This window comes from Lissotriton vulgaris, chromosome 5, assembly GCF_964263255.1.
Source record: "Lissotriton vulgaris chromosome 5, aLisVul1.2, whole genome shotgun sequence".
NCBI classification, from domain to species: domain Eukaryota; kingdom Metazoa; phylum Chordata; class Amphibia; order Caudata; family Salamandridae; genus Lissotriton; species Lissotriton vulgaris.
The window spans coordinates 569,149,891-569,176,396 of record NC_141693.1 but is presented as its reverse complement, the minus strand read 5'-3'; the positions used below and the strand labels follow the sequence as shown (position 1 = coordinate 569,176,396).

The 26,506-nt window shown below is 46.8% G+C and overlaps 1 protein-coding gene across 2 annotated transcripts in view; it reads right to left on the bottom strand.

Moving 5' to 3' along the window:
• Window positions 1–17,589: 17,589 nt before the first annotated feature.
• Window positions 17,590–26,506, bottom strand: part of WAPL (WAPL cohesin release factor) — a 1,140,053-nt gene continuing 1,131,136 nt past the window's right edge. For both annotated transcript variants that reach the window (XM_086922027.1, XM_086922028.1), the window contains exon 19: window positions 17,590–21,127. In XM_086922027.1, the coding sequence (XP_086778153.1) occupies window positions 21,062–21,127 (66 nt within the window). In that variant the 3' untranslated portion in view covers window positions 17,590–21,061. The remainder of the gene's footprint in view (window positions 21,128–26,506) is intronic.

The window sequence follows — 26,506 nt, the reverse complement described above, 5'->3', positions numbered from 1 at the left end:
AGAAGTTTGCCCTCCTTTCTTGGTGCACTCACTAAACCAGTGAGTCTTACTTTTACAGTATTGGCACCAGCTTTTTGACTGGCCTTCTTGAGTCTTCTTTTTCTGCTGTGAAGCCGGACCCCCACCCTCTTTGGTTTGTTGGGGACCTGTTGAAGACTTCTGGTCATTTTGTTCACTCTTGTTACTACCCTTTTGGTCTGCTTTCTTCTGACCACCCTGGTTCTGAGTCTGGTTCTGCTTGACCCTTGTTCTGACCCATCTTTCTGCCTTCTTTCCCAATTCTTGGGGAGAGGTCAGATCTGAGTCAAAAAGGTGCTGATGCAACAACTGGTTCTGACAGTTATTTAAAATCTGTTCTCTCATGATCAGATTATAGAACCCTGTGTAATCAGTAACCTTGCTACCCAGCAACCAGCCTTCCAAAGCCTTAGTGGCACAATCAACAAAGTCAGCCCAATCCTGAGACTGAATTTTCTGGGTGTCTCTGAACAGCAACATGTACTGCTCAGTTGTTAAGCCAAACCCATCAATCAGTGTATTCTTCAGGACTTGGTAATTGTTAGCATCCTCAGCTCTAGTAGTGAGGAGCTTACCTCTACCTTTGCCTTCAAAGGAGAGCCACAATATAGTTGCCCACTGACTCTGGGGGACGCACTGGACAGTGCAGGCCCTCTACAAAGCAGTCATCCATTTGTGGATGTCATCCCCTTGTTTAAAGTGGGGCACTATTTTACTCAGGTGTTTAGTGTCTAAACTCCAGTCTTTATCTCTAGAGATAATGCTGCCACCAGTGGGGTCTGCCCCACTCAATTTCTGCTCCCTGGCAAAGGCAAGTCTCTCTTTGGCAAGGGCAAGTTCTTCCCTCTCAATCCTCAGATTGACTTCTCTCATCTTAGCTTCATGCTCTCTCCTCTGAGGGGATGTCATCCCTCTGTGAAAAGATGCCTGAGAGCCATGGGACTGGATAGATCTGTTAGAGCCTCTGGAGTGAGACCTAACTCGTCTATTCCCAAGGTTAAGCCTGCCTGAGAGTGGGCCTGGGGGTCCCCCAGTTCCATTCTCATGCATGCTTAAGTTGGTCCTGGTGAGCCTTCTGACTACTACCTGACCTTTGTCTGCCTCATCCCCTGATAACTCCTCTTCCTCTTCTTCACCTTCTGCTTCGTGGAGGTCAAGGTCAGGGTCACCAAGGGTTCCCTCTAAGGGGGGCATGCTCCCAATTGGATTAGAAAGGCCTGTGTTAGAAGCCCTCCTGGCATCATAAGTCTCTAAGAGACCTATCAGAAAAGGAGTGGTAGGGTTAGAACCCTGTTTTAGCTTCCTGGAGGTACACAGTTGTCTCATCTCCTGGAAGCTAAGAGCTGCATATCTGGAAGTGACCTGTGGAGGATCAACAACCACAAGGGGAGTCTCTGAAGACTCTCCGTGGTTAGACATGCTTCTAGTGAGGTGTAAGTGATGCACCTACCTACACTATTTGTTTGCCTACTGATCCCTTGCTAAGAGTTGTAGTCAGGGTGTGCTAAGCCCTGTTACACTACAACAGCTGGTTCAGTAGAACTCAGAGTATTCTAAGCTAAGTTATATGTACCTTGGTACTTATGTGATCTTTCAAATGATATTCTTAGGATACGTGTGGCAAAACAACAGCAAGCTCAAATCCCAACCGCTCCTCACCAATGTGAGAAGTTGGCCTGATATATAGTGCTCACTATTCTAGTGATCACTGTGTATCATACCAAACAACCCTTATTGATGATTGGTTGTAAGTCAACCTTATAGACCAGCTATCCTAGTAGCATGGACAAGAGCAGTCTTTAGGCTAAACTCTAGAGGGTGTGTTAAGCCAGCTGTTTTACCATCACATATACCCCTTGAACACCAAGTGAAAGGACACCACACAAGCGGTTATGAAAATAAAGGATATTTATTTATAACAAGTCTACCCTGAACTCTTTATGTGTCAGGGAGCTAAGCACAATACAAAACTCTTAAGAAAATACTTCAAGTTGCACAATTTGCACAAATGCCCGAGGGGCACGAAAAACCATATACTCTAAAAGTGGAATGCGAAATACTAGCAGGTGAGTAACTCTATCCAGAGGCTTCAGGATCGCTAGGACTACACTACTGAACCATAAGGTTAGGAGCAGGAGGCCTAGGGAGATCGGGTGCAGAGTGTGCACTTTCACGCAGGATGCGGGACAAAGTCTATGGAGGCTAGTATTTCTAAAGTCACTGTTTCCGGACGAATCCGACTAGGTAGACTAAAAATGAAAAAGGATCTGGACACAGATAGTAAACCTACGTTGGAGCACCGAAATGCTCAGGTTACCTAGCCCAGGGGCCGCGGCTGCATAGGGTTCAAAAGACGTCGGGAATCCTCGTTGTAGTCTAGGGAGCCTGAAAGAAGAAGTTGCTGGCAGGCGACCAGTGAAGAAGTTCGGTGTGATCCAAGCCTGGATCGGTGATGAAGAGGACCTGAAAGCAGAGGGGACTCAGTTCTTAATCACTAGCCAGTGATTGTGTGGGCACCAGGATGGCACCGGATGAAGTCACCTTGACCAGGTGAGTGGGGGACGCTGGACACTGCAACGAGGATTCCCGACGTTTTTTGAACCCTATGCAGCCGCGGCCCCTGGGCTAGGTAATCTGAGCATTTTGGTGCTCCAACGTAGGCTCACTATCCAAGTGTCCAGATCCTTTTTCGTTTTTAGTCTACCTAGTCGGATTCGTCCGGAAACAGTGACTTTAGAAATACTAGCCTCCATAGACTTTGTCCCGCATCCCGCGTGAGAGTGCACACTCTGCACCCGATCTCCCTAGGCCTCCTGCTCCTAACCTTAGGGTTCAGTAGTGTAGTCCTAGCGATCCTGAAGCCTCTAGATCTTGTTACTTACCTGCTAGTATTTCGCATTCCACTTTTAGAGTATATGGTTTTTCGTGCCCCTCGGGCATTTGTGTAAATTGTGCAACTTGAAGTATTTTCTTAAGAGTTTTGTATTGTGCTTAGCTCCCTGACTCAAAGAGTTCAGGGTAGACTTGTTATAAATAAATATCCTTTATTTTCATAATAACTTGTGTGGTGTCCTTTCACTTGGTAGGGGTATATGTGATGGTAAAACAGCTGGCTTAACACGCCCTCTAGAGTTTAGCCTAAAGACTGCTCTTGTCCATGCTACTAGGATAGCTGGTCTATAAGGTTGACCTACAACCAATCATCAATAAGGGTTGTTTGGTATGATACACAGTGATCACTAGAATAGTGAGCACTATATATATCAGGCCAACTTCTCACAACACCACCTTGCCCCAGCTGTTACCAGCCAGTTGTGTCTGTTTAGATGGCCAGCAGGGTTGGCACAATACATGCTGCAGCCCCTGGTAGGCCTTGGGTGCACTTTCGCCCTGGGTACCTATGATGCACTGTACAAGGACTTACAAGAGTGACCCAATACCAATTGGTTATGTACCTAAGGTACATAACCAGTCTCTTTACCAGATAGAGCAGGAAGCCTGGGGTCCTGGATAGCAGGATCCCAGGCCAACTATGTCGAAAACCAGCAAAACACTAGGCACAAAGTTGGGGGCAACCATAGTCAGGATATCCACCTTCCTACAGAGGCCTTTTGTAGAATGATGGGAGGGTCTTCGTTATCTGATGATTGATCCTTCAGCACTGATTCCGGTCTTGACAGGGCATCGGCTTTACCGTTTTGTGGGCCTGGACGGTATTTAATCATAAAATCTAAAATCCGAGAAAAACAGAGCCCACCGTAACTGTCGTGGCGTTAAAGCTTTTGCGCTTTTAAGGAAGAGGAGATTCCGGTGATCAGTGTAAATCTCCACTGTGTGTCTGGCCCCTAGAAGATGGTGTCGCCATTCTTTGCACACCCTCTTAATGGGCAGCAATTCTTTATCTGTGATACTGTAGTTTGTTTCACAGGAGGACAATTTCCTGGAAAAGTATGCCACCGGATGAAGTTGGCCTGTTTCGGGGGTTTTTTTTGCGATAGTATGCCTCCTTTAGCATAATGAGAGGCATCTGTCTCCATCACGAAGGGCTGACTGGCATCTGGATGCCGTAGAATGGGGGCTGTGACGAAGCGTGTCTTCAAAGCTTGGAAGGCATGTTCAGCAGGGTCAGTCCACTTAAAGACCGCTCCTTTCTTCAACAGATGGGTTAATGGCTGTATGATCCTAGAGAAGTCTTTGATGAATCTCCTGTAAAAGTTTGCAAAGCCCAGGAAACTCTGCAAGACACAGGAGGGAGATTCCCACTGAATCATTGCTTGTATCTTCTTGTGGTACATCCATAACCCATTCGGGCCGATGACGTAACCTAGAAACTCCACTTCTGTGGTATGAAATAAGCACTTCTCAAATTTGGCATACAGCTCATGACGCTGCAATCGTTCCAAAACTTCCATTACATGCTTGACATGGTCTTCTCGTGTAGTGGAATAAATTAAGATGTCGTCGATCTAGACGATGCACGAGACATCCAGCAAGCCCCTCAACACCTCATTCATAAAGAATTGAAATGCCGCAGGGGCGTTGCACAGGCCGAAGGGCATGACCTTATACTCGTAGAGCCTATATTTGGTGCGGAAAGCAGTCTTCCATTCATCTCCACTGCGGACTCTCACAAGGTGATAGGCACCCCGCAGGTCCAACTTGGTGAATATTCTTGCGTCCTTCAACTGGTCCAACAGGACTGGAATCGGAGGGAGAGGGTACCTGTTTTTCTGGTTACTCTATTGATTGCTCTATAGTCTATGCATGTTCGCAATCCCCCTTTCCTTCTTAGAGAGGAAAAATAGAGGCGACCCTGCAGGGGACGTAGAGGGACGAATGAATCCAGACTCCAATAACTTCTTCAGATATTGTTGTAGATAGGTATTCTCTGCCTCTGTAAGGGCGTATATCCTGCTACAAGGAATTCTAGCTCCTGGTTCCAGCTCTATTACACAATCGCATTCCCTGTGAGGGGGTAACTTACTGGCTTCTTTCTCGCTGAAGACATCCTGGTACCTCCGGAAGAGTCGTGACGGCGTTGACCCTCAATATTCTCCCTCCGCTTGCTAGTGTACTCGCAGGAGTTTCCATCCGGATTTCCTCATGCATGTGAGTCAGGGTACAATGTTCTGCACAGTAATCCGAGCTGAGGGTGATAGTACGAGCTGGCCATTTAACTACAGGGTCGTGTTGCGTCAACCACGGCATCCCCAAGATCAGTTTGAACTGAGGAGCATCAATTAAATCAAAGGAAATATGCTCATAATGATCTTGTCCTACTTGCATGACCAATTGGGGAGTATGATAACATACCGGCCCGATGTCAGATCTGAACCATCTACGGCTTTCACGGCTTCAGGCATTAACTTCTGAATGCACGGGACTCCTAATCTCCTAGCATTTTGTAAATCGATAAAGTTGCCCGTAGCTCCTGAATCCAGCATTGCGTGTACCATCACGGGCGTTTCTCCTGGCCATTTTATGGTGAAACATAAGTTCACGTGGGGCACTGACGGTTGCATTGTGTTCGCTATAGCGTGATAGACCTCTTTCTCTACGTCTTGACTCAAACAAGGGGTCTGCAGCTTGTTTGAGCATTCTCGTTTCCCGAAGTGCTAGAGGGATAATCCACTGCAGGTATGTTTCTTGCACTTTTGGTTTTTGATCTGCAGTCTTTAATAAAATGCCCAGACTTCCCGCAATACATACAGAGTTTCTGATTGCGTCTTCGGGTTCGTTCCTCCGGACTCAAGGGACCCCTTACTCCTCCTATTTGCATCGGTTCGGTAGTATCGGTCGATGATGAACCCTCCAATACAGTTCTAGGTTTAGATGTCGGAAACCGGACCTCATAACGATGTTTATCACCTTTTCGTTCCTTTAGTCTGTGATCCAACTGTACCGTAAGGTCTATGAGCTGACACGAAGTAGGCATACTCACCACCTGGGCCAGAACGTCCTTTAACTCCCCTTTCAATCCTTGGTAGAACAAGGAGACTCTTTTCAGATGGCCAATCAGTTTCAACAACAAGACGGTTAAAATTAGTGATATAGGACAAAAGGTCTTGCGATCCCTGTTTGAGCGTGATAAGTTCCCTATCTAGGGAAAGCATACGAGCCTTGCAGTAAAATAATTTACATATTTCCTCACAAAACTCATCATAATTAGCTAATACTGGATCATTTCTATTGATCAGCGGAAACGACCAAGTTGCCGCGTTGCCTCCTAAATACGACAACATAAATGCCATCTAAGAATGATCGTCGGGAAAGACAGTGGGTTTACACATGAAGTGCAACTTACACTGTCCCAGAAATGTGCCAAATTTCTTAGGATCCCCTAAGAACCTTTCTGGTGGTGCCAATGGTATTTGCACTGGTTGAATAACCTGTATGGTGGAAGGACCTTGCACTCCCTGAGCTATGGGGGAATGAGTCTGTACGGGAGGTGGCAATGTTGCGGCCCTGATGTAATGGGCTCCTCTAGAACTGGTGGGACTAGACCGGACTATTCCAGCACCTTTACTTTTAAGAGTACCCATTTCGTTCCTCATCTCTTGATTCTCCCCTCTGAATAAGTCTACTTCTAACCTTAATGCTGTTAGGGTCTCGAACACAGTAGTCATGATTGTATTGGTGTCCATCGCTCAGGCCTTAAGTGTACTTGGGCTTGTCACTCTGTCACAATTCAAAACAGATTGACTAACCTTAGGAATCAGGTACAGCGGGAGCGATGTAGATGCTAGATTCGCACTTCCCCAGGAGCGGTACCTCAAGTGAGTAATATATATTAACACTACCTAGAGAGGACCTCACCAAGGGAAGGGGTAAAATGGATAAACAAAATATAAAGGACTGGCAGCCAGAAATCATCTACAGCACATGATGACAGGTTAGGTACCACACATTAGGTCTGCATTCGGTTTCCTGTATAAAGACACAAGGAACACCCCCCTTTTTCTACCAGCATATACTATACTATATATATATATATATATATGGATTCACTCACTGATATTTGCTGCCACAAACATCCAAGTAGAAAAGGCATCAAAAAGGAAAAAAACAAAAAGTAAAAGAAACAAGAGCTACCATTGAACAACAGTTCTGAAGAGCTAAAGTCTTAGTCAGCAATGGCAAAGTCAAATAAGAAGGAAGCTACTTAGCTCACGAATGAGGTCTCTTCCTGTCTTGCTATGTGATTCCACAAGTCCCAGAGAGTTGCTTGGAAACAATGCTTCTTGCCTCCTAAGCGATCTCCAATGTACACTATCCGAGCCTCTCAACAGCTCTATGGTTTCCAAAAATATCCCGCAAATTGCAGAGCCAAAAATAAACACCGCGAAAGCAGAGAGCGTCTCACTCGGCTCTCCAGCGCGGCTCCCTCAGCGGGGCTCCAAGGTGAATGTCCGAAAACCCACAGACAAAGCACAAAACCACTCCGGTTTAGAGATTAGGTCCATTAAACACAAGGAAAGGCAAACACACCAGGTGACAAGCACCGAGGGCTTCCTGAGAGGGGCAGATATAGGAAGCAGAAGCGTGTGGAGAGTAGAAACAGAGGACAGACAACATAACTGGCATTCTGGGAGATGTAGTCCAGAGGTTAATGCACCTAAAACGTGACAGATATCTGCTTTGGAGGCTTCCAGAAGGGAGAGTATCGCTTTCCGTTTCACCGGGTTGTTAAGTCCCCGCACATTCAGTGTGAGGACCCTCAATACAGTCAGGGGGATAGGTTACCACACGGGGCACTGTCGCCCCCCCCAAGTGCTGTGTCTCTCGCTAGCCAAGGCCTCCCTACGCGAAGCTGCCTACCTGGCACGAAGTGTCGCAACTCTCGCTCCCTGCTTTTAGGAACGGGGAGCACCCAGCAGTGCCATAAAAATTTCTCCGGACCTGGAAACCCGCATCCCCCCCCCGCCCCCATCAGAGCCCCAGAAAAAAAGGATAACAAAACCAGAAGAAATCCAACATTTCGAAACATATTTATTGTCCATCATCCGAAGATGATTGGTGAAGAAGAAAGGAAGACGCTCACAGGTGGAACGAGCAGTCTTCAACCGGGCACCCCCGGCGTCCAGCGGGTTCGTCTTCTGGAACCCATGGTTGGGCCCCTCCGGCACCGGTCAGTAGCCCACAGGATGTGTGCTGAAGACAGAGTTCTTACGCGTCCGCTGGGGCCTCTGTCACTCGGGCTACAGATGCAACAGCTGCTCCCCTTTTGCGCAAAGTGACCGAGAGATCCAGTCTCGTCGCCGCCGCCGGTTTGCCGACCGTCTGCCATTCTTGGGAGCGGCGCCGCTGCCGTGAAGGGGAGACATCGGCGCCAGTCGTGTTGTCAGCTTGATTCAGTCCCAAGAGTTCGCAGACCGCTTCCAGCGATCGAATCTGAATAAGTTTGGACTTCCATTTAAAGAGAAGTCTAAACGGGTGTCCCCATGAGTAGGGTATCCTTTGCTCCCGCAGAAAGGCAGTGACTGGCCGGAAGCTCCTATGCTTAGCCAGGGTGGAGGCCGCAAGGTCCTGGTACAGCACAGGCCGATGATCACGAAATTCTAGAAGGGAGTGACCACGCGCCATCCTCAAGATTCTTTCTTTGAGCTGAAAGTCATGGACTCATACCAATAAGTCCAGCAGTGGAGCCTAGGAACCCCACGGTAGGCCAATTCAGTGTACTCTGTCCATCTTGATCTCCTGCACCGCCTCATCGTTCAGGATGTGCCGAAAGAGTGCCTCCACGTATTCGCGCAGGTCCGACCCCTCTCCTTTCCACGGCACCGCCCGTATCCGTATGTTATTTCGACGGGACCTGTTCTCCAAATCTTCTGTGCGCGCTTGGAGATCCAGGTTCTGCTCCGTGAGGCAGAGGACATCTTGCTGTAACCGGCACGTCTCCTCTGCGGTGCTCAGGTCATGCTCCTCCAGTGTCGTGACTCGTTCTCCCACCGCATCCACATCGCGTCGCACCTCCCTCAGGTCTGACGCAAGTTGGGAGCGCAGCTTTGTAATGTCCTCTTTAATCGCCGCAAAAAGCTCCAACATGAAAGCTTTAGTGGCTGGCGCCTCAGGGTCGTCGCGGCGCGGGGTTTTATCACTGACCGGCGAAGCCAACTGCTGAGCGCCCTTCTGGGCGCCGTCCTTCGGCGGCTTGTCCTTTTTGGGCCTAGTCGACGCCATGTCGCACCCTCCCACCAACTGCTAGCGTAGAGGGTCCCAAGTCCCGTTGACGTGTCTTCTCAGGCTATCTCGCCACTACACTTCGAGCACCAATACCAGCCCGCCCGGAGTGCACGCGGTGACCGGGCCCAGCTAACAGCCGTGTCTCCAGAGTACCGTGGGCCCACACCTCTCAGTTCTGCACCAGGCCAATGTGGAGGAAGAAGGCAGCCCCGGAATGCAGGCTGCCACACAACCAGCGCAGAACAGGCCGCAGCACCAGGCCTCGATTCCCCTAGCTCCAGCCAATGTCGTGCACAGCAGGCCTCCAGACCCAGGCACCGTTCAGCCGGCCTAGACCCCGTAGGCCTCACCTCACCCTGGCGCCGTCCGGCGATGCTCCAACGTAGGCCCTGCACTGGCTCTGCGGTAGTAAGTGAGCTCCCCAGGTGCCCCCTCACTGGTGTTCCCGTCGGTAGTTCTCCAGGTCTGGGCCTCGTGAGTCCCCAGCGCTGTCCTCCAAGTCGCGGACCGAAAAAGGAGAGGGGAAGGTCGCCCCGTTGGCCGCCCCCCTCGCTGCCGGTTCAGGGCCCTGTCCTCGTAGGATTGCGGTCGGGACCTCCGGGCACCCCGTCGCACGTCCGCAACGCCGGGCCGCCCTCGCTGCCTCCCGCGATCACCTGCAGGGATCAGGAGCGCCAGGTCCATCCCCTCTGCACAGGGGCGTCGGACAACCCGCCGGGAACACTACAGGCTCAGCTCTGCTCCCACGCGACATCGGGGATCCACATGTCGCGCAGGCCGCACTTCCCCGCAGCTCCGATGAGGCTGTCAGACCCAGGAAAAAGCACTGCTCGGGTCTCTGAGGTGTCTCCGGCTCCTGAGACCCCCTTCGGACCGCCGATGGGCACCCTGCGGGGAGCTATTCAATGCTTTGGTGAGAACGGCACCGGAGGGACCGAGAAGCGCGTCCTACTCCACCGCTATCTTGGCCACGCCCCCCCCAGACATTTTTTAAATCCACTCTACTTTGTACATTGTCTGAGGAATTTTCCATGTACGTGCTGACATTTTGCATTCTTTTCTTTCCATGCCCCTGGACAAGTACCAAATGGTTGCTCGAGTAATTACACCTTGTTAATCATTTGTGCTAGCCTCATTTCCAGGACAAAGTCGACGCAGAGCTGAAGAATGCCACATACTGGCTAATGTAGCAATTACTGAAAAAATTCTCCAGCCCCCGTCTGGTGCCTGGAGTATTCACACGGTGAGGAATCTGTGGTTAGAAATATCCATCAGAAATATGAAAAAAAGCATTGCTGTGCTTCAGGAAACAAAAATATACAGATTTTTTTCTGGAAGGAAAAATGTACAGATATATGTTTCAATATGAAGGGCATTAGCCAGTATTGATTAATAATCCTGGAATGGCATTCATTTAGAAAAATTGATCAAACTGTTGTATGAAAGTTCCAGAGACCGATTTCCTTAAGTTGTAATAGGGATTATTTTAATTAACCTTCATTTGATTCTCCTTGCTTTTGAATGGTTGACAAAGCAAGATTGTCTAGCTCCTGTAATGCTCTTTAGTTTCACACTTCTGGCATGTTAGCATCCTCAGTCATGACAACCTTTGTCCCATACTGCTGAGTGGCATCTGGTCCCTGCTACTCTTCTGCAAAATTCTGCACATTATTTACAATGTTAATTTGTCTTATTATTAGGATTCTCTATTCTTGATGCCCTAACTAGTTTTTCTCTGAAAAAACTTGGAAGAGGACTGACTGATGCAGACAGATAATTTTTCTATCTAGAAATCGGAGTGCTGAGTAGAAAAGTTATTTACATTTGATAATGATCTTTCTGGTGTACACTAAAGAACATGTTACCTTCTGTAACAATATATTAGTAAGAGACAGATTAGTCATGGATTCCTCACCTTCGAATTATCCCCAGGCACCAGTCTGGATCCAGATGATTTTTCCATCAGCAGTACCTCTGTGCATCGATATATGGCGTTGGTCAACTATGCGTTTCGCCGTTGATGTCATGGTCGCCCGAATGACGTCGCTGTATCTACTTAGATGCCACCCTCGTGTGCTGACATCAGTTCTTTACACGACATTCCACGCCAGAAGCACAGAGCCATGCAAGACACGGACAGTGGTGTACGAAGACTTAGGCCCTGATAGGGAGTCCCTCACGCTAGATGTCAGTTCGCAGAATGGGCGGATGGGTGGGGCAGTGAGGAATCATTATCTAATCTAGGTCTCTTACAGATATATTGTTACCGAAGGTAAGTAACTTGTTCATCTGAAAGTCATGGATTACTCATCTTAGAATGGATACCCCAGTAATATCAACCCCAGTGGTGGGTCTGCAAACTAAGTTCACACCAGAAAGTCCTGGAGAACTGAACGGCCAAAGAAGCCATCTCTCCGGACTTGGCTGTCCAGGCATAGCGTTTGGTAAACGTGTGCAGTGAAGCCCACATAGCTGCCTGGCAGATGTCATGAAGTGGGACTCCACGTCCCAAAGCAGTAGTGGCAGCAGTCGCCCTGTTGGAATGGGCACCCAACCCTACTGGAGGTTTCCTTTTCACCATGGAATAGCAGATTTTCATACAAAGAACGACCTATCGAGAGATGGTCTGTTTTTGTACGGCCCGACCTTTCTTGGCGCCTACGTAGCCAACAAAAAGTTGGTCATCCACCCGGAAATGTCTTGTGCGATCCAGATAGAAGGAAAGAGTAAGTTTCGAATCAGACGATGGAGCAGCTCTTACTCTTTAGAAGGGTGCGGAGGCGGAAAGAAGGTGGGCAAAGTGATGGTCTGTCCTATGTGGAAAGAGGTAACATATATGGGCAGGAAAGAAGGCCTCGTGCGAAGGACAACCTTGTCTGGATGATCAGCCAAGAAAGGAGACTTAGAAGAAAGGACTTGAAGCTCTCTCATACTGCAAGCAGAGGTGATGGCAACCAAGAAGGCAGTTTTCAAAGTAAAATGTCTGTGAGGACAATTATGTAGCAGCTCAAAGGGAGCGCAAATAAGAAGTCAGAATCACGTTCAAGTTCCACTGAGGCATTACATTAGGAATAAAATGGAAGAGATGAGTAATGCCTTTAGGGAATCTATTTACAATAGGGAACTTGAAAAGAGAATGTTGATAAGTAAGCCTAAGGATGGCTGTAATGGCTGAGCGATAGCCCTTCAGAGTGGCCAGAGCAGAGCCCTGCTGGGCCAAAGAAAGAAGGAACAAGTAAACCTCAGAATGAGGGGCAGAGAGGGGGGGATCTGCAGCCTTTGCCGTGCACCATGCAAAAAAATTGTTCTGCAGGCTTATATTCTTTTAGTGGAGGGACGTCTGGCTGCGAATATATCATTGCAGAGTTCAGGAGGAAGGTCGAAAACTGTCAACTGCCACCGCTCAATCTCCACGCAAGGAGGTAGAGGCTGGACAGGTTCGGGTGGAGGACCGTCCCCTGCTGCTGCGACAGAAGATCCTCCCAAAGAGGCAGTCTGATCGGAGGATCGATGGCCACCCCCGTGTAACAGCTCGGGATACCAGACTCTTTGTGCCCAATCTGGAGCCACAAGAATGAATTGGGCCCAGTCGCGCTTGATGATCTTCAGTACACTGGGCAGAAGTGGTATATGCCGAAAGGCGCATAGAAGACCGCAACTCCACTTGTGATGAAAAGCGTCGCCTAGCGAGTGCAGCCTTGGAAATTGCGGACATTGTGCGTTCTCTTCGGTGGCGAATAGATCTAACCAAGGCTCTCCCCACTGCTGAAAGAGACCTTGCACCACTTCCTAGTGAAGATTCCATTCGTGATCCATCATGCACCTGTTAGAGTTCGTCCGCTCTGGTGTTCAGATATCCTGCCAGATGTTGAACCACCAGGGACATGCCCGGATGTTCCAGCTATGCCCGCAGGTGGAGAACCTCTTGACATAGGGTCCACGACCCCACCATGCCCTATTTGTTGCAGTATCACATGGCAGTGGTGTCGTCCGTGAACACCTGCACTACTCTTCCCCGGACAGAGGGAAGGAATGCCTTTAGTGCAAGACAAATCACCGAAGCTCCAGAAGGTTGATGTGGAGCCCTGGCTCTGCCGGAGACCTCTGATCTTCGCCTCTCCCATGTGGCCGCTCCATCCCAGAAGTGATGCATCCATCACCACTGTAAACCCTGTTTGGGGAAGGGAGAGGATCTGCCATTGACCCAATCCTGGTTCGTGAGCCACCACAGCAATTGTTGAGCAGGGCTCTCTGAGATCTGGACACAATCAGACAGATTCCCTTGATGCTGTGCCCACTGGAAGTTCAGGTCCCACTGCAGAGCCCGCATATACCACTTGGCAATATCCACCAGCAGGATGCTGGAGGCCATTAGGTCCAGCAGCCTCAGGGTCATTCTGACCGAAAACCCGGGATAGAGGTTGAAAGATTGGAATCATAGCCCGAATGTCCCTGGTCGGGAGGATAAACTGTAACTGTGTCATGTCCAGACCGCTCAGACTTTGGCACATTGCTAGGGAACCGCAGCAAATGCAGGAGGTCTGCCGTAGTGTGGAGGTGGCAGATGACTGCCCAGGGCGAGCCCGCTTCAACAGCCAGTCATCGAGATAGGAGAAGACTGGAACCCCTGATCTGCGCAGATGAGTTGTGACCACCGCCATCACTTTCATGACCACTTAAGGGGCACTGGTAAGGCTAAAAGGGAGCACGGTAAACGGAAAGTGCTCGTGGCCTACCATGAACCTCAGGAAATGCCGCTGGGCTGGCAGGACGGGGATGTGAAAATAAGCGTCCTGCAAGTCCAACGCTACCATCCAGTCTCCAGCTTCGAGAGCAGACAGGACCTAGCCAGAGTCAACATCTTGAACTGCTCCTTTTGGAGGATGGGGTTGACGTTCCGAGATCCAAGATAGGAAGCAGGAACTTGTCCTTCTTGGGCACCAGAAAGTAGTGGGAATAACAAACACTACCTACTTCTGGGATAAGAATGAGCTCGATGGCTCCCTTGGCCAAGATAACCCTAACGTCCTGTTGGAGAAGGACCAGAGTGATCCTCCCACATGCAATGGAATTGAGGTGGCATGGAGGGAGGGGTAGTCTCGTAGGGGAGGGAGTAGCACCATTGGACTATCTGCAAAATCCACCTGTCGGTGTTTAACCAGTTGGGGAGGTGATGGCGAATCCTCACGCCCATTGGCGAATGATGGGCCTGAAAGGTTGGGCTAGGAGGGTTTGGAGGCGGTTGCAGAGGGGGTGCTGGTGGACTGGCCTGCCTGCTGGCCCCCTGACCCATGGAGGTGGGATCCATGTCCTTGGCTGCGCGGAGGCTGGACAGCTTGCGCAGGCCTGTGGCTCTAGGCGCTGCGTGGTGGGGCACCCCTTACTTAGACACGAAAGGGTTGAAAAGCAGACTGCGGGGGTGGAAGCGAGGCGAAGGATCTGGCCGTAGCCCTGGAATCTTTAAAGCACTCAAGTGCGTTGTCGCCAAACAATTGGCTTGGACATCCCCTGAAAAACCAGTGAACCTCAACCAGGCATAGCGTCTCAGTGCTACTGACCTGAGAATCGTCCTGCCCAGCGAATTGGCGGTGTCAAGCCCACAACGAATGGTGAACTTTGCTGCGACTCTCCCTTCGGCAACAGCACAGGAGAGCACGGAATGGGCCTCCTCCGGGCACTGTGGCAGCACCTGCGCAACCATGTCCCACACAGAGTTGGAGTAACGCCCCAATAGGCATGCAGTGTTCACCGACCACAGCCCCAAGCTCGAGAAAGAAAACACCTTCCAAAGGTGGTCCAGCTTCTTGGATTCCCTATCAGGTGGTGCGTTAGGGAATGCCCTACGCAACACCACGGCTTAACATGCACCCTCCTTTGTTGCCACGGTAAGGGGAAGAGAGCATGCCAAGGTCTGGGGAGGTTTCCAGACCACTAGCCACACCCACCTCCACTACCCAGTTCCTCCAGTTGATCTGCAAGAGTTTCCACAGACCCCTCCCAGTCCTCCTCACCCTTTCTTGTGAGCCACTCAGGCTGTTAAGAAACAGCAGGAGAGAATAGGGGTAGAAAAGTACTGGTCAGCGCTGATCACGTCAGTCGGAGCTGTGTCCTCATTGAGGGGGAGGCCGGAGTGGACGCCGGCTGGGGACACAACTGGTGTAGGCGGCGAGGTGTAGTCACTGGATTCGGAGCTGGAGGAGGTGCCACAAGGTCGACCGGCGCTGATCCGGATCTAGGCCTGGACGTTGGGAGCTCTGCAGCGCTGGAGCAGAAGCTGCCGACATTGAAGGCCTAGAGCCCTCAACTGAGTCCGCGGGGCCCGAGGGCATGCCGGGGGAGTCAGACTGCCCGAAGATAGAATGTAAGGCTTTGTAAAACTTTGAAGCTGCACATGAGTCGCTCCGGGGAGTTAAGGCCGGAGTCGACCCAACAGGCTCCGCAGGTGGAGCCGGACGACTCCCTTCTGCATCCCACATCGCATTGGCTGACGGATGGGGAGAACGCAAAGAGCAACAATGCTTCTTCGCCTTCTTCTTGTGCTGCGACTTACCCGAAGACTTCAATGAGTGGTGGCGATGGCTCCGCGACTGGTCCCGCGACCTCCCTCTTGACCAGGACCTCGAACAGCACGGAGCGGACTGCTGGGCCTCAAGAAGCTTTCAGGACCGCTCCGGCAAAGACTTCAGATTCATAGCCCGGAAGTCGGAGCAAGACTTTGGGTCGTGGTCGCGCTCTAGGCACCAAAGGCACACGAGGTGAGGATCCGTAATAGACATCTGTTTGTGACAGGAATCACAAGCCTTGAAGCCGGTCTGACGTGACATCCCTCTGTGCACCAGGAGTCTATCGACTCAAAATAGATGTAAACAAAAGACGCAAAAAACGGAGTCAAAAAGTGCCTTGAGGTATTGGTCTCTCCGGATCTGCGCTGGCTGGAGCGGAAAAAGAAAAAAATTGACATCAGCGTGCGAGGGTGGCATCTAAGTAGATACAGCAAAGTCATTCCGGCGATCATGATGCCTATGATGAACGCGGAGTTGACTGACGCCTCCAATAGACGCACAGAGGTACTGCTGAGGAAATATTTCCGATCAAGTCTGGCACCTGGGGGTAATTCTAAGGTGAGGAATCCATAACCACTTGGCTCTTTCAAATGCTCTTCACCAAGTGGTACAGGTGAAAAGAATGACTGCTGGGTCTGACAGTCCATGCCCATATATCTGTACTGACTGTGGAGCTGGGTTTATTGTTGGTGAGGGTTCAAGGATTGACGATGGTGAAAACAGAAGACTCCAGAAAAACCCTCAAATTGTTTAAACGGGCACTAGTTTTAAACTGGGTAGTGGAGGTCCTATCTAGAGAGAAGCATGTTTTGTAGCCAAGCAGGTCTCCCTAGAGCTATGGTGAAGCTCATAGCCATGCATGCAGGGCCCATAGGTGCTTGAAGAGACCACAGCCAGTCTCAATGGCTCTTCCATGGCATGCATAAAAAAAGTTGGATCTGGCGCCGGGAACTTGGGGTAGGCCACAAGCAGCTTTAAAAAGGGTGTTAGTGGAGAGGGGCTCAGATGTGCCCTGGTATCCCAGATGACAGCTCCCTGGCAGGAGTTATCACCACCAACTCTGGTCCCAATGAAGACTCCATAGGGAGCAGAGAGTGACAATATAACTTACGTTTCGATGGGCAACATACCGTGTGCCCTCTTTTTTTCTGAGTTTAAGTTCTTCATTCAATGAAGGAGAGGACACGGAAGGGAACTTGGATCTGAAACAAACGCAAGCCTTGCAGAGATCGGCAGTCGAAGCAGTTAACAAAAAGTTTGACAAAAAGTTTGACTTAGCGTTCCTTCATAGCTTACGAGTGCATGACACCACACTTGTCACACAACCTAAAGTCGTGTTATGATCTTAAACCACATAGGCAATTATTATGCGGGTCTGAAATGCACACCTGCCCATTAAATTTCTGACAGGGTTTAAACACAGACACCCTCAGGGGACCCATTCCAAGCACTGCTCTCAAATTTGAACAATAATTTACCAAAAATGAATCTCAAAAGAACATAAAAAGCTAAGGAGAGAAGAGCTTGGATCCGGATTCAAAGGTGGAGTAAAACGAGAACTGACATTGGTGCCCCTGCTTGGGCGCAATAAAAGCTCTAGTGAAGTGACGATGGGGCCGCTGCTGAAATGGAGCCAATGCTCCCTACTTGTGCAGGAGGCATTCAGAAACAGGATATCCCCCAATCCAATGACAAGTCGATAAGAGAGCCTTCACATCTTCACTGCCTCTTTTACGATCGCTACAATATGAAATAAAAATAAAAGGGTAAGAAAAACTGTAGGAACTTTTTTTATGGAACTTATATACCAAGACAACAAAATATATATTGAAAGTAGCAATTTTATTTCAGTTAAAATTATTTACAAAAACCCAGACATACTTCATGAAACTCGTACAAACTTGATTTTTTTCCTGCCGTTGGCTTTATCTCCAAAGATCACAGCTGCGAAATATTGTATAAAATAAAAATAGGATTGGATTCAGAAAAGTATTCTACCATTCTAATTTCCAACTGATTCTATTTACAGGGATATTTACAATGGAAAATGTTACTTTAAAACATGTTATTTTGCAAACAGACTTCAGTACCCTTGATGCAAAGTCCATGGAAGGTCTAAATAAATTCATTGCAATTCACAAGGCGGTTTGCACTTATACTAAATTCCCACCCCAAACGGAAAAAAAGTAAACCTACTTTTGCCAGAGTCTGGAAACTAGGTATAAAATACGAATCCACTGAAGTAAAATCACTTCCATTCATACTTGTAACAAAGGTTTTGTTGGCCCTGCTCATTGATTACAGCCATTCTTCGTTTCATATAACACAGGAATCTACAAAAGTTAGACATTGAAAAATCTGGTTTCTTCTTTAAGAAGGAAACATCATTTAGATGGAGGTGATGGTGGATATAATTACTTCACGGTTACTAAACCATGTGGACAAAATTCTCTCAAAATGTTTAATCCAAATCACGGGTTCTTGTCAATGATTGCAACTTATTGGTCTTCGTTCAAACACGGCTGATATTTTTGCAGGAGTAGGCTAAGTGCACATTTTAGCAAGCGACTTTGCCCAAAAGCGAAAACAAGTGCAATTACATACAATCGTAACATGGGATTTCCACGTCAAAAACGTCATAATGGACATTTGCGTGTGGTGTTTAATTTGAAATTCATTACATAAAGCCCTGATGTCACCTTGACATTATTAGCATACACCCATTCATAGGATACACATTTTAAACGTATCCTTGATCCACTTTAAAGCTATTACTGTGACTGACAAAAGGAGCATTGAATATTAAAATCTATACCACACTTCTTGACATCTACTGCCTGCCACCATCAATCGTTCTTTTTAAAATGACAATCTCTGAAGGGGAACATTACCCAGGTTTTTTCCTTACCTCATGTTCAGTAATGAAATAATGGCAGACACGTTTAACGAAGTTGAGCAGAATAATGTCGAATAGCGAATAGTCTGCCTTTTTAACCTTTAAAACTCAGCTATTTTCTCCAATCAAAAATGTGAACAAAGAAGAGATATTGCATTAACACATTGGAATGAAAATGATGCTTAAGTGCTAACAACTTGGATAAGAACAGCTTGTTTGCATCTCTCTAAACTGCATACAAAAGAAATATATTTTGGTTTCATCGGCAATGATTGTTGCTATGCTAAAATTATGTTAAGTGTAACAGACAATGACTTTCATTAAACTAATAACTGGATTTTTCGAGGGCCCTTTTGCTTACTATCCAAAATCAAATTAAAATTCCTCAAATCAAACATAGCTGCTCCTGTATCTCATGATAACGTGCCACCACAGCGATGGTGGGAATATTTGAAACATTTTTGGTTGACAGCAGAGAAAAGAGATGCAAAATGTAAACAAGGCTGCAATTCACACTTGTTTACTGGTTACAGAAAAATCAGGGATGTTAGGACTTATGAATTGTAAACCTTGACATGTCCATCTGCAATTGTATCTCTATTAGTGATGAACTGTCCATGGTCAAGAGTCTACGTTTTATGCCAAAATCAACTTTTTGGCATGACTACTACAGAATAAAAAATAATTGGTCAGAGGAAATTTTGCACATTTTTATATTAGCTATTTAGTTTGAACTGAACCATATACACTTTACGTAGTCATTTTTTTTGTTTTACTTCAAACTACATTTTAGTAGTGCATATAGATAGCTATTTTGACAAAGGACGAGAATCCCATTCTGGAATCCTGAGATGCCCTAGACCATAACTTTGTTTTACAACATGGAAAGAACTGACCAACTGGACTTTGTTCAGATGTGCTACTGTGGAACAAGAACAGGGTTTTTCGAAGGATTGGAATTGGCATAAGTAGGTAGACAGTCATTTAAAGTAAACTGTGTTGGTTTAGACAACAAATCTTTCATTTCAAACTACAAATGAAGAGGAAGGTCTGGCACATTTCTCAAGGCAAAGTTAATGAAGTAAACGGGATAACAAAGTTACATCCTTAGTGGGCCAGTAACAATTAGACAAAGGAAAAAACTAAAAACAAACAACTGGCAGGCTCATTTAACTTTTAGAAAAAATATTAATGAATCCCACAGAAAAGATCTGTATCCCTTATTGCAAATTTTAATATACATCATGGCTCTTCGAAATAGGTTTCCAAAGGATGTTTTTAACAAGAATATAAAAATGAGTAAAAGGACTGTTTAAAGCCTGCAACATCCCTCAATCTCAGATTTACTGTCTTCATTTCATCTGCTGTCTCTAAAACAAAACTTTGAACAAACACCAACGTAAGTGCAGAGCCACTGGCAATCTGAGCAGGGACAATGGTACGGTCCATTTTAAAAATATTGCCCATAATACAGCTGCAACCACAATTTGCATCGGCAGTTGCATCAAACAGTGGACTTCTATTGATTCTGGATTGCATGTATGCTACATGTTAACAGAGCATACACGTACACCTGAGGCATTCCCTTTGCTAAGTTGTCCAACAATACGCTTACTTCTGATTTTAATACTTATCAGAAAAGAATAGGCTTCAAGATCCAAAAATCAATTGTGCCTGGACTATCTCAGAATAAGTTCTGCGACAATCTCCATCTCGAAACAAAATCCTGACATTTGGTTTCAGGATTCCAAGCAGTTTTAAATAAACATAAACAAAACTTTCAATTAAAAACAATTTCAAAAGCGTCTGTCTAAATAAAAAAAAAAAGCACTAGGCAACAATAAAATAAAATCTTTACACAATATTTTAATTTTTTAAACTTCTGAGTTGTTGGTTTTGGAAGCTTTTCCAAAACAAATTCAATTCACCCCCCTTTTCAAAAGAAACACAAAAGCACCCGGCGTTCTGAGTTTCAGCACTACTACGAGGTGAGCCTTCTTCGAGATGCCAACTAACTTTGTTGGGTTGCCATACCATTTTCGCCAACTTCAACAGTTAGATAAAGTTGCATATACAGTAGTAACCCATACGTAACTGGCCAAAAACGTTACCCATTAACTCAAAGAAAAAGAACCAATATACAAAGAAAATGTGCTGTCCTGTATCGGAGTTTTGTATTTTCTTATATACCATCTTCATATCTCACTTTGGGCAACAGCTGACCATTGTAGAGCAGTAACATTTACATCGAAATGCATATCCCAAGTTTGCTCTGAATAACGTGTCCACAGAAGAGACGCGCCGAGTACTCTGAACACAACTGCAATGCTGCAATGACAATTTCACAACTCTTCCCTCGAAAGGTAGTGCCGACATCACCAAGCGGTGGCTGTTGAAGATTCTAGCAGCTTTCCAAGTATTCAATGACTCGAGATATAGATTTCTGGCCAGTCGTCCCAACTGCACACTGAGGAGAAAGAAAACAGTTTTTGAAGCTTACTTAAACTTTTCCATTGACACATTCCAGGTTTATCAACAAAAGCAAACTCGTAAACTTATTAAGAATCATACTTTGATGCACATACACATCTCACGCTTGCAAAAAGACACTTGAAGGTTTAAATGCATCAATAATGCAACATTTTAATAGTGTTTTAATCAATACATTAAGCTTGTAAAGATCCATAAAGCAACAAGTGGAAAATATCATTGGAATCTTCTCAAGTCAAAAGATCCAACGTAATGGGAAAGAAAGTAAGTAAAAAAATAATCGTGCTCAAATGTTTTTGTGGTGTTATACATAATGTCTCTTCACTAGTGACGTTATTTCATACAGTGGATAACGTTTCACTGCAGTTTCTTTATCTTTAAAATAATTAGGCCTGGGGGGTGAACTCCATTCTGTTTGCGAGTTTTAAGCACAACGTAGAGCACGTGGAGTTCCAAAAAACTCCTCTCTGCTAAAGTTTTTTACTCGCTCACCAACATCAAGTTGGTGAGTGGGAGCGAGGAAAATCCACCTCCTAGCAACATTTCGCAAAGCCGGCTGGTCAGACTTTTCCATGCAGGTAGTCTGGGATGACCGGTCCAGTTGAGAAACCTTCCATTCAAGTTAAGAAAGCTGCCGCTCTGGTAGAATATCTACTTGAGCAGAAAGAAAAGAAGCAGAACCCTCTTACACTACGCATGGTGCCACTTGTGCAGTAAAACCTTTACATCACGCGACAAAAACCAGGCGCTGAAAATCAACACAAACAGCATGACCAAACATAGTCCGCCAATTGCGGAACTCCGCAGCGTGGCTGTTTTTTTGGTCACTTTGCTGAGTTTGACTCCACCCAGGTCTGAAAGTAATACCGGGCAAAAGCAAACTCTGATCCTCAAATAATAGAAAAGCTACATGAAATAAAAATCTTTCAAAAGGTGAACAATCATTTGGCATGAAACTCTTGTCATTTTGGACATTGATAAAATTCTTCAACTGACAATGTTTGGAGTTAACTTACTTTGCAGATGAGCCGTCAGCTACAAGGTGAGCCTTTTACCATGAGAGCAACTATAAGTCACGAGTGGAGGGGTACAAAGAGAGGTCCCATAAGTTGACTGTGAGAGGTAATATAGGAGGGATTTCATTCTTAAACACTTTGATAAGGGATTTAACAGGCGTTTTAAAAATCGACTGATGTTACCTCTTTTGTAAGTAGGCAGCTATTGCAGCTAGGTTTACACAAGAATAAGCATGCTCTGACCTTTGAAGATTCAACAAGTAACAATAGTTTGCAGTATCCTGGGCTTGGAAAAAACTGCTTCTAATTTGTTGTGTAACATTTGTATGGTAAGTTTTCTAGCCTGTTCAGGAACAGAAGCAGTAAATTGCCGCCTTCTATGACCTCAGGTGATAAGTTGCAAGGCTGTGCACCCTGAGATTGGGATGCACTAACTGATGCGTAAGCAGATCTGGGCATAGTTGTAGCTTCTTCTGAGGGTGGATGGACATTTCTAGAAGTAGAGAGAACTATGGTTGGCTGGGTGGGTAGAGACACAGATGAAAGCCCTTTCCATGGCAGTGGAGGGCGGAATGGGGTTGGCAAGGGCGTATGGAAACGCTCAAGGACCTGGCCCCTAGCTCTACTGTCCTTGAAACTTTCCTACTCCGAGTATGTCTGGTCTTCGAAGAGATGGCAACCATCAAACAGCATGTCCATGAGCGAAGCCTGGACCTCCCTAGAAAAATCAGTGGTTCTCCAGAAGGCGTGGTGTCTAAGGGCCAAAGATGAGGAAACCGTTCTAAGGAGTCAGCCGTATCCAGCCTACAGCGTATGGCTAACTTAACTACGTCTCTTCTGTCCGCAATAGTTTGGGAGAGTATGGTTCGGGCGTCCTCCGAGACCTTAGGGAGCACCTGCCCACCTAAGTACCAGAGCGAATGGGAGACTAGGCCCAAAAGTCAAGCGTGTTAACCGACCGGAGTACCGGGCTAGCAGAAGAAAACCTCTTCTTTCCCAAGGTTTGCAGTATTTTGGATTACATGTCCAGTGGAGTGGTAGGGCATGCACCAGGATTTACTCTGGAAGTGGATGTTTGACCACCAAGCTCTCGAGAGTGTGGTGCTGAGTGAAGAAGTTAGGGTTCCTTGGGGCAGGAAGATGTCGGCAGGCAATTTTCCTAATCACAGAAGCCCCCATGCAGGTCTTGGACCCCAGTAGGAAGAGGGAAAATAGTATAAAAAGGAGAAGCGTTTCGGAAGGGGCGACTCACAGCTGAAGCGCCTCCGTCAAGAGGTTAGTCTTGACAACGAGTGGAGGGCAAGGTCTAGGACTCAGCTGCCCTCCTCATCACCACAGTAAATAAGGCTTTCTCCTCCGTAGCCATGGTAGGTGAAAACAACCAGTATCTAAGGAGTCCAGTACACTGGCATCTGCTAAATCCTCACACTAGGTGTCCTTGGTGACATCTAGGGCCTGGTATTCATCGGGGTATTGTGCCCCCTCCCAGTCATCCCCAAGTCCAGCTCTTAGGAATAAGGCAAAAGTTCAGCATGGATGGAATGCCTCCAGCCAGCGCCTGATGACACCGATCAGGCTCAGTGTCGGGGATGATTATGGGACCAGCATCGTCTGTGGGCATTGCAATAGGGCCAGCACTGGGGAAGGTTACGTTGGCTCGTCTGGGGCTGGTCCAGATCCGTCCATAAATCCAAGAGGCCTGACAACTGCAGCAGGTAAACTCACTGGACGAAGACTGGTAGGGCCCCCTCCCGAGGCGCAGGCTCAACCGCAGCGCCAGGCCTCGAATGCCAACGTTCCCTCGTCTCAAAACTTTGATGGACATGGGAAAGTCGAAGACTTCGGACTTCTTGTTCTTTGAGTTTGTGGGACATACCCGAACGCCCATCTGACGAGGATTAGGAGTGTCTCAGCGACCAATCCCAGGACCTTTCTCTCAACTGGGATAGAGACTGTTGGGGTGCTGCACGTCGAGTGGGATCAGCAAGTATTTTGAGGGTCCGCTCCCTCAAGGCTTTGGAGTCCATGGTGTGCCAATCGAAGCAGGTGTTGGCATCATGCTAGAGGCACCAGAGGCAGATGAGATATGGATCAGTCACAGGTGCACAGGGCTTAAAACAATCCTTTCTCATATTTTCTTCTTACTCTTATTGGTCAACTATGAACTTCTAGTTATTTATTTACTTGAAGTCGTTTATTCTACTTTAACTTTCCCTATATAACATTGAAGGATTGAGGTTATGTAATAGAGTTGATATAAATTTGCAATATATGATCACAATTGTAACAGTGGCGCATCGCTGATAGCGATCAGAAGCAGGCAAGGTTCGTAGGATGACTAATCAAAATGGGGTAGACCTACAAGGCTCGATCCATCCAATGTGCTATGTCAACTATGCGTTGCATCTGTTTATGCAATGTTACCGTCTGTAAGGAAAATGCTACTTACCAGTATGCATCTGTTCTTGGCATGTAGAGCTGCAGATTTACACACTATGCATAGATCGCCATCTGATGTTGGGCCTGGATGTTTGCACTTGTTTTTGTCTTGGTAAAGTCTTTGGAAGTCACAAGATAGAGGACTCCTCCTGTAGACAATAGTGTGCATGGGCATCGACTCAATCTTCAGATTGTTTTTTCGCCAAGAAGGGAAATGATGGCGTTTTGTGATAACAGAAAGATGCCCATGTATGTTGTATCTAAATAAGATAATACTGGAACAGATAAAGGTAGCCGGGGAGGTGGGTGGGTGTGTGAATCTGCAGCGTTACATGCAAGGAATAGATGCATACTGGTAAGTAGCATTTTCCGTTCGAGGCATATGAGCTGCAGATCACACACTATGCATAGATTGTATAGCAGTACCCATGCTTTAGTGGTGACCACCAGTATCTGTTATAGTTGTTTGAAATAGTGTTTTGAGTACAGCCTGGCCCACAGTAGCTTGTTGTTTTGTTTGCACATCAACACAAGTGTTTTGTGAATGTGTGCGGTGTAAACCATGTAGCTGCGTTGCAGATGTCGTCCAAGGGAATGTTCCCTAAAAATGCCATTGAAGCCCCTATCTTTCTTGTAGAGTGGGCTTTAGAAGGAACCAATAAGGTACGTTTCGCTTTGTGATAGCAAATTTAAATGCACTTAACAATACACCTTGCTATCCCAGATTTTGATATGGGGTTGCCTTTATGTGGTGGTGAGAAAGATACAAAAAGTTGTTTGGCCTTACGAAAAGGTTGTGTTCTCTCAATGTTATAAAGCAATGCACTTCTAACATCTAGAGTATGAAGAGCTCTTTCTGCAACTGTTTGTGGTTGCGAGAAGAACACTGACAACTCCACAGACTGATTGAGGTGGAAGGGAGAAATAACTTTAGGGGGAAATTTAGGATTAGTTTGGAGAACAACCTTATTATGATGCATGTGTAAGAAAGGTTCTTGAATAGTTAGTGCTTGTTGTTCACTAACTCTTCTAAGAGAAGTGATAGCCACTAGGAAAGCAACCTTCCCTGTTAAAAACTGTAGCTCACATTTTTGTAGAGGTTCAAAGGAAGGACCCATTAGTCTTGTGAGAACTGTTTAAATTCCACAAAGGTGAGGGTGGTACTCTGGGAAGAATTATTCTATTGAGGCCTTCCATAAATGCTTTGATGGTGGGAACTCTGAAAAGTGACAAGTGTTGCCTATTTTGTAAATATGCTGCTATGGCTGCGAGGTTCAACCTAATAGATGTATAGATTAAGTTACACCTTTGAAGATGTAGTAGGTAACATATGTGTTGGATAGACACATCTAGGGGATTGATGGTTTGTTATGACAATATATGGCAAATCTTTTCCACTTGGCTGCATAGCAGGCTCTAGTGGTGAGACGTCTAGCCTCCTTAATAACATTCATACAGTCAGGGGGAAGATTAAGGTAACCACATTTTAAGACCTCAGGAGCCAGATCGCAAGATTGAGCTGAGCTGGGTCCGGGTGTCTGATCTCTCCATGGTTCTGGGTTAAGAGGCGTGGGGAGCAGTGTAGTTTTTGGTGCAGAACTACTGACAGTTTTAGTAATGTGGTGTACCACGGTTGTCTGGCCCGAGTTGGAGCAACTAGAATGAGAGTCAGTGAGTGTTGCTGTAGCTTGCGCACCACCAGTGGAATGAGTGGGAGAGGAGGAAAAGCGTACGCACATTTGCCTGACGAATTCATCCATATTGCATTGCCTTTGGACAATGGGAGTGGATATCTGGCCGCGAAGCTTGGGCATTTGGCGTTTGTGTGTGGCGCAGAGATCTACCTCGGATTGTTACCACATTTGAAAAAATGGTTGAAGGACTTGTGATGAAGTTCCCAC